Consider the following 9,349-nt stretch of genomic DNA (forward strand, 5'->3'; position numbering starts at 1 on the left):
AGATATAATGGAATTTCAATATGGCTCCAGGAGTAAATCGTTAAATTGTACACATTTTCAATGGTCAAAAACCAAATGTGAGTCAGTTTGAAAAAATATGATACTTCTTTTCTTTTAAAGAGGAATGTCTGAAGAACAGATAATGTTGAAACTAGAAATGTATCTTGTTCCATTCTATCCAAACAACTGCACTGAACATACCTGAGTGCCACAAGTATTCTTTTTCCAAAGTTTGTGTGGCTATAACTCAAGAAGTATTAAAGATATCGCAATATGATTTTAGATTCTAGTTCTTAATAAACTTCTTTTGGAATCTTCATTTTCAAGGCCCTACATCATTCAGTCCCAGAGATACGGGGGTCTCGATGAGGCATCAACACAACATCAGTGCAGCATCACGATGCGTGATTGAGATCTAAAAATACAGCACTTGTGTCCCCTCAACCCGTTTCCGCCGTCTGTCCCGTATCAAAACTTCCCCAAATAGAAACGCCGCTGCGCTTTCGGGGACGTCCTGAGGGTGCTGAAGTTTGGAGAGTTAATCCAATAGATCAAACCAAACTAATTCCCATCGTGCAAAAGGAAACAGAGGAACATTCATCCAGCTTGAAATTTCTAGGCCACCATGTCCAGTGTTGACTAAACCTCTGGCTCCGGATCCAGCTGCGTGTTTACAAAGAACCAGGCTCCATATGCAGGAAAAGTCCCTCTCCTCTCCGATCAGATCAGATGCTGTCCAGATTATTTTATAATGTTACCAATATTTTCCCATAAACTGGTGCTGTGTTGATCCCAGTAACTGGTCTTGATTAAAGCCTCAAGATGAGGCCAACTTTGGATCGACGTACAAAGCTGTCAAATATTATCCTTACATTATAATAATTGCCTCTGCTTGATGTTTACTAATCACAATGTATTATCATCCACTTTATTTAGCAACGCGGAAGTAAGCTTCCGCTTTATTAGCCGCTAAAGGTAAATAACTGAATAAAAGTGCAGTAAACGGTAAAATTATTTATGCTACAAACCAGCATAGTTTTCATTATTATAATTAGTTTAAATATTATCCCAGTTTGCAATATGAAACAGCATAATGGGTTGTTTTTATACAGGTAAAATACCGGAAGCGAATGACAACGGAAGCTTCGCACATTCAAGTTACAAATGCTCCTACGCTAAAAATACGGTTGATAGCTGAATATTATTGCAATATGGAGATTAGTTTTTCAAACTCTTCTCTGTCTGATAGCAATACTTCCCGTTTCTAACATTAAAACATGCATGCTGTCAATGTTTTGTGGAAAGCGCTATACAAATAAAGTAATTAAAAATAACACATGTAGCTTCGTATATTTTCATACTGTGTGTCAAGGCTACAATCAAAATTCATTTATTCATGCTTGAGCTTTGGCTATCGAAAATGTAATGCATCATTAAAGTAGTTCATGTGACTCTTGCACTATATTTCATATTGATTTCATAAGCTATTTGATGTTAGATTTAAAAAAAAATTTTAGGAACAGATTGAACATATTTACTGTTAGTCATCCTCTCCATCATAAAACACATTAAGTTGCAGTCTTAAGTTACGACAGGTCTGACTGTGACATCAGTGATTGTCATGTGAATGATTGCAACACGTCGGGATTCTTTTGAACTTTCTATTCATCAAAGAATGGGGAAGAAAAAAAAAACCAAACATCAAATAGCTAATGAAATCAATATCTTCCAAAAACATTCGGTAGCACAACTGTTTTCAAAATTGATAATAACCAGAAATGTTTCTTGTGCGGCAAATCAGCATATTAGAATGATTTCTGAAGGAGCATTCAATTCAAGTTTATTTGTATAGTGCTTTTCACGATACAAATCACTGCAAAGCAGCTTTATAGAAAATGAAAGTTTTACATTATATTTAGAAGTAGCTTATTAGTGGTGACTATGTCAAGTTGATGTCCATATCATGCAGTTAGTTAATGACATGTAATCAAACAGACGGTGAACACTATTAACAGCATGTGATCATGTGACACTGAAGACTGAAATAATGATCCTGAAAATTCTGCTTTGATGACAGGAATAAATCACATTTTAAACTATTTTAAATTGTAATATTTCATAATATTAAAGGTTTTACTGTATTTTTTCATCAAAGAACTTGCCTTGGTGAATATAAGAGGCTTCTTTTAAAAACATAAATCTTGTGACCCGAACTGTGTAAATATAGTAGTGTAATTACATGATTGCATGTTATACAATACAGTTAAAATGTAAATATAATAACACACTGCAGATTTAGAAAACTGTCTCACATCAGTCAGACATGATCATATCTGAAGGCTGCAGAGATTTATATGAAGTAAAGCGAGGAGGTGATAAAAGTCAGCAAAGTGAGACGCTCTCGGTTCTGTCAGCGAGCTGCAATTGCTGTAATTTCAGTTCCTGAAGGACCTCCAGGTGTGTGTTTGTGTGAGTCCTGTCATCATCACGGCAGCAGGAACACAGTGAGTGAATGTGAATCCAGGACCTCTGTGTGAACTTGTTCTGCTGCACTTCTGAGGGGCAAATGTCTAATGCCATCACACACTCCAGCGTTCATGTACTGTATGTGTGTCCTTGCATCTCACGTGAATAACCGCACATGCATACTGCTAATAATGCGTGCCGATGTGAGAATGTGCAATAAAAGTGTAGCTTGTAAAGAGCTCAGGGCTGTTTTACTACACCAGAAGTTTATGTTGTAATGTAACGCCAGCAGGCAAAAGCAACTGTAACCTCAGCACTGCAAGCCTTGGCACATTCAAACACTGTCTCGTCTCAGTCTGAAAACATCTATATATCATTTGAAAGCTATAGCTCGGGTATCATCATTATGAACCACTTTAGACTCTTAAAATAAAGCTTCTTTATTAGCATCTGCTTCCATGATGAACCTGTAATCTTTATGACATCTTTCCCTTCCACAAAAGATTCTTTATAGTGGAAAAAAGTTCTTTTAAAACTTTTTAAATGTTCTTCATACTAAGAAAATTATTTATACCTGAAATTATAACGCAAAGATGTTGCACTGCAATAAAAACATGCACCCATAAACCTTTCTATAATATGGGAAAAACATGTAATTGTAACTTATCATCTAACAATTTGGAATTGGTTTCTTGCAAATCTGAGAAAAAACTCAGAATTGCAAGATATAAACAGAATTCATACTTTTTTTCTTGTAATTCCGAGTTTGCATCTTGCGATTCAGATTTTTTTCCCCTCAGAAATCTGAATTTACATTTCTCAATTCTGACTTTTTTTCACTCAGAATTTCAAGCTTACATCTCATATATTTTTCCCCACCATGAAATAAAAAATAAAGGTAACTGTGACACTATCTCACGATTCAGACTTTTCTCACAAATGTGAGTTTACATCCCACAATTTACACTTTTCTTCTCAGAATTGCAGGTTTACATCTTACAAGTTTGTATCTTGTTGTTAGTCTTATATTTAGCTGTTTTCTTCTCAGAATTGCAAGAAAAAAACAATTTGCTATTTTTATTTATTCTGTGGTGGAAACAGGCATCTGTAATAAAACCCAAGACTCTGATATTGCAAATGCAAATGTTTGTTTGTAGTTTGGGAATGTGTTCTTCAGGTCAGAGAGCAGCACTAATGCATCAGTTGCACAAAGTCTCTTTAATAAAAATGCAGTTGATTTATTTATCATGTTCTGATTCAGCATATTTACAGTTCAATAACAACTTTTTACACATGCAGCATGAGATTTCAACGGTCTATAATAAATAACATTCATTCTATAGAGATGAAACGCTCAGATATTATGTACAACAGAAAATGTCAGCATGCTGGTGTTCTCAAAACACTACACAATCAGATCAAACCCGTCTGCATCAGAGATTCCCATCACCCCGGCTGTGTTCAGAGCAGCATACTTCTTCTGCATTACATAGACACAGTATAACCTTCCCAAAATGAGCAGCACAACGCTGTGTGCAACGCTGCATCCCACAATGCAATGCATCGGCTTGACCTTTCAATTCCAGTGCGATCATCTTGACTCTATGTGATCAGACAGCTAAACGCTAAGACATTTTAAACAAAACATGGACTTATTATGTAAAACAACCATATTTTTCAAAGACTGACAGATGCCACACACTGAATTAAACATGCAAAGTGACAAGGTCATGTGACAAACGTAGCCCACTGCTGCTGGAAGTATTGAGTATGCTATATTCCACTCTGTACAGAAGCGCTGTGATTCACAGTAAACATCAGCATGTGCCCTACAGAGCGCAACAGCAGTAAAGATCCCATTCACTTTCTCCATAGGGAACTGATTTTTAATCATAACTTATAAACCTTTAAAGACAGATCTACTGTAAATCTACAAGGTTGTTAATTAATGCAGTACATTTTTCTGAAGCATAATTCCAACTTTTTTTTAAAATGATCGTTTAACAGCAGAATTCCTGGTGAAAAACGACATTACCCACAATTCTACAGAGAATGGCATCAAGCAAACTTGCTATTTGCTAATAAAAGAACATTTTCATACCCATATATTAAACGTATATTGCTTATTTATACATGTTTTATTAAACTAACACTTTTAATAACTAGCCTATGGCCAGTGACGTGCGAGATTTTACCAGCCATAAATATTTCTTTCCGGCCATGAAACTCTATGTGCATTATATTTCATTAAAAAAGGGAAAAACAAAGAATTTCATAATAAATTTGTATAATAATAACAACTTAAAAAAGGCAAAACAAAAAAAGGTAAAGAATTTATATAAAAAATTATTTTTTCTTCTTTGCTTTTAAACATTACTTGCCTTTATTTTGGCGGAAGTTCACAGATTTATATACTATTTTATATCAAAATTACATATTTATATTATTACACCGCAGTCTTTGCGATTAGTTAATTATGCTAAATCATAATCACATTCCCAGGCATTGTTAGAGTTAGAGAAAAATGTAATTGAAATGTAGAAAAACAAATGTTTCTATTTTATTTTATTTTTTATTTTATTATTATTATTATTTTGCTTCAAAGATGTTTTAAAATCCCTATGGGAAAAACTGAATGGGAAAAATACTTCCAGAACTGTTCCACTCCATTATGACCTCACTGTGTGGGCGGAGCTTCCCAAGCGGTTTCATTGATTCTCGTTTTATCGTGGGTCTAAAACAGCACATCCTTCATCAAAGGCACGTCTAGTTTGCTGATTAACTTGAGACAACGTTGATCAAGTCAAATAACCAGCATCACACCTCATAAATCTCTTTCTTGCCATTTAAACACACATATACACACACACACAGGTTCATGAATGCAAAACCCCTTAGTTTCGTGAATTCTGATGCATTCTGGGAACACAAATGTAAATGTACTCATATATCAGCGCACTTCCAAACGCTTGAGGCTGAATATATATGTTTATGCATCCGGCATGTGTGGCATTCAATCTGCTTGTGTTTATATATATATATATATATATATATATATATATGAAATGTGTATGTGGCCAAGTCCTGCAGGATTATATTTCCTCAAGTCCATATACAGTATGTGTATGTGTGTGTTTATTCCCTCCAGTTGGTCCCGTAACCACGCTCAACACCTGCATCTGTGTTCTCCGTCACACACACACACACACACACACGCGTTTACACAGCTACCTCCTTTTCCTCAGACTGCTCTCCAAGCGGCCGAGCTCCTCGTATCCCTGGTAGAAGAGCTCGAGCTCGCGGCCTCCCCAGCTCCTCCAGACAGCCAGGCACCAGGCCATGTTTTCTTTACGGAAGCCGCACACAACGGTGTCCTTTGCGACAAGCGCCGCCTCCGCCAGAGTCCTGAGAGACGGACGAGAGGAAGAAAATAACCTGGACTCTTCGCAGAACTGTCATAGAGGAGCAGTTACAGGCCTGAAAGCCTCGACTGTGTGATGAATGTGTGTTTAAGCTGAGAGCCGGCGCGGACAGAGACCAGTTTATGATCAACATTTCAGAACAACGCTAACTTAAACTGAAGCTCCCTCTGAAAACCTGCACAAACACACTAATAAAGCTGGCAGCCATTCGCATTTTCTTCAGAAAGGTTGTGATTATTAAGGCTAATTGAATTATTTATGAAACGCCGGTGTGTTTTATCATTCTGGCTGCTTCTCGATACTGTAACTGATGATTCCCTTGTTTTCTCACTCCTCCGTCCTTCAGCCTGTGGCCTGGAAAGCGATCAGACACAGTCATGATGAAGGACGTATCAATTCTCTAAATGAACCGTGAGAAGATGAGGAACAGGGAGAATGCAGAACTCCAGAGGAGATCTATACCTGACACATGCATGCATGCTCCTGCCTCTTTACATCTATTACAATAGTGGGACAGGTTTTACCTGTACAGCTGAAATAAAACAAATATTACAAAAATAAAGATTTCATGTACTGCAGGTCCAATTTTTATACAGTTAAAAATAAATAAAAAATGTAAAATAAATAAACCATAATAAATTATTTAAATGAAAGAAAATAACACTGAAATATAAATAAATAAGCTAGATCAAATCAATTTAATAAACAAACAAAGAAATGACTGTGTAGCTGGTGAAATTTCTGGTCGATGCAATTACAAAATTCTAATAAATCATATTTATTTATATATATATATATATATATATATATACATGCTGTCCGCTAAGGCGTAGGACACACACAGGCCTTTCCTCCTCACCAACGAAATTAACACTGTATCTACACCGGACGCAAGCGGCAAAATACAGTAGAACCCATTATAATCAGTGACTCCCTACTTCAGTCTGTGTGCACTGAACTTATTTAATACACGAGTTTCACAATTTGAGTTGAATTACTGAAATAAATTAACTTTTCCACGACATTCTAATTTATTGAGATGCACCTGTATGTGTGTGTGTGTACATATATATAATATTTAGTTAATAAAAAAATATAAATATATAGGGTAGTTTAAAAGCAGTTACAAAAACATTAAATTTAAAAATAAATAAAAAGATTTTGTATGTATAGCTAGTGAAAGTTTTGATCGATAAAAAATAACAAAAATTAAAAATATAAAAAATTTAAATATTTCATATATAACTAGTTTAAAGTAATGTTAAAATCAAAATAAATAAATAAATCATAAATAAATATTATATATTTAATATATATTAACAATATATATGATAATATTATTTTTTTTTTAATTAAATTGTTTTATAAACTTTAAAATAAATAAACTCTTTAAAAAAGTAAACAAATATATAAACAAGGCGACATGGACGCTCAGACAAAAATCAAAATGCACAAGAAATCTGTGTGTCCTGAGGAATCAGTGCAATTAATTTGACCCAGATGAGAGCTTTAGGCTTTGCGTTTGTAAAGGACTTTCACGAGGGTTTTTAATGTGTTCATGTGAAGCTGCTGGGCTCTTATGGGACACATGTCTGCTGTGTGTGCATGAAATCTATCACGTTTATGAAGAACTGAATTACAACTGCTCATTTTGGCCATCTTTTTTTCATGCAGATGATTTAATCCGTTTTTAATCCATTTAATCAGTTGCACTACTATATTTTGGTGCAAATGCAAGCAGCTTTAAATATTATTAAGGTTTGATTGGCTTTCGTCTAGCAGAAAGAGTGCTTTGAGGGGTTTTCTCCTCAAAAATCAATGCAGAAGTGGTCTGCAGAATCTGTCTGGGCTTGTTTGTGGCAGCAGAGCGCTACATCCATCACTGATTTCGGTTTGCTACAGGCGATTGGTGTCACGAACAGTGTGGAATCGTGTGTGGTTATTAATGTGTGACTGGCCGCTGACACACGTACCCGCACTCGGACACTCCAGGCGGCGTCAACACGGCGATCACACGACCCCTGAGCGCACCCGCCTGCTCCTGCACCTCGATCACCATGATGTCTCCTCCACACCTGCCAAACACACACTCTCATTATACAAAAGCAATAAGCCCCAAGAAGCCGTGGTTTACAGTGAATTTATAACAGCTAAGGGGCGTTGTTAGGCATGACGCGAAGCTGTTATAAATTCACTGTAAACCACGGCTTCACGGGGCTTATTGCGTTTATAAAATGGTTATTCTATATACGTAGTAAGGTTTCACAAAATAAAACAGAGCAAATAAAGTGTAATGATATGAATAAAAAGAGTATTCTTCCACCAAACAATGTAGTTCCTCAGAAACGGTTGTGGTTGCAACAAAGTGGTTGCCGAGCAACACACAGACGTAAACAAAGGTGTATGTTTGTTGAGTAATTTACAACAGCTTCGAACTTGGCTCAACCAATCAGAATCAAGGACAGGAACTCTCTGTTTTATAAACTTCACTATCACACAAAATTAACAGAAATAAAAAACTCATTCATAGCTAGCTAGTTTAAAAGTAAATGTTAAAGATTAAAATAAAATAAAGTAAAATGAAATGAAATTACAAAATAATGTTGACAATGTAATATTAAAAATGAAAATAAATAATCCATGTATTTAGAAATAGATTAAAAAGATTATATAAATAGTAATTTTTTTGTTCAACACAATATAAAAAGTAACGTTAATTTAAATAAATGAACCACTAAAAAACTATTTATGGCTAGTTTAAAACAAATAAAAAAAAAAACTAAAAAAACTAAATTTCATACAGATAGTCTTACATTTTTTGTTGACAGTATAATATTACAAATTAAAATAAATAAACCATGTATTTAAAAGTCAATTTTATGTTCCTCACAATTAAATCAAACTTAAATAAAAAAATAAAGAAATTATATAAAACTAGTCAAATAAATAAATAAAGTTAAAAAACTATGCATTTAAAAACAGATTAAGCATATTAAGTGTATTAGTAATTTTTTGTTCAACACAATATAAAAAGTAATGTTACCAATGTAAATAAATAAACCACTAAAAATATATACATATTTTAACATTTTATTATTTAGTGAAATTAAAATAAAGCTTAAATAAAAAAAAACAAATAAAATAAGTAAACAAACCTTAAAAGTAAATAAATAAACATTAAAGGGGTCATATGATGTGATTTCAAGTTTTCCTTTCTCTTTGAAGTGTGCGTTCAAAATTTTAGGAGCACCTTCTAATCAATAATCCAAATTTTTATCAAAAAGTAGCCTTCCCATTACGAGGTGATATTTGACTCCTCTAACTTTATTAAAAGTATGTCATCTTTTGTCAAATTCTTTAAAAAATTATATTTTATAAGCTTTTTAAAAATTGTAATTAAAATGACAGAATAAGAGTAGAATAAGAAACATAAGTTAAAAATCAAACGAAATCAGTATTAA

At 34.2% G+C, this 9,349-nt stretch overlaps 1 protein-coding gene across 1 annotated transcript in view; it reads right to left on the reverse strand.

The window, feature by feature from the left end:
* Positions 1–5,069: 5,069 nt before the first annotated feature.
* Positions 5,070–9,349, reverse strand: part of LOC107742322 (leucine-rich repeat serine/threonine-protein kinase 1) — a 94,369-nt gene continuing 90,089 nt past the window's right edge. The window contains exons 28-29 of the mRNA XM_016555243.1: positions 7,862–7,963; positions 5,070–5,871 (exon numbers count right to left, since the gene is read on the reverse strand). Coding sequence (XP_016410729.1) covers positions 5,694–5,871; positions 7,862–7,963 — 280 coding nt within the window. The 3' untranslated portion in view covers positions 5,070–5,693. The remainder of the gene's footprint in view (positions 5,872–7,861; positions 7,964–9,349) is intronic.

This window comes from Sinocyclocheilus rhinocerous, unplaced genomic scaffold (genome assembly GCF_001515625.1).
Source record: "Sinocyclocheilus rhinocerous isolate Xijiao unplaced genomic scaffold, SAMN03320098_v1.1 scaffold75, whole genome shotgun sequence".
In the NCBI taxonomy this organism is placed as follows: domain Eukaryota; kingdom Metazoa; phylum Chordata; class Actinopteri; order Cypriniformes; family Cyprinidae; genus Sinocyclocheilus; species Sinocyclocheilus rhinocerous.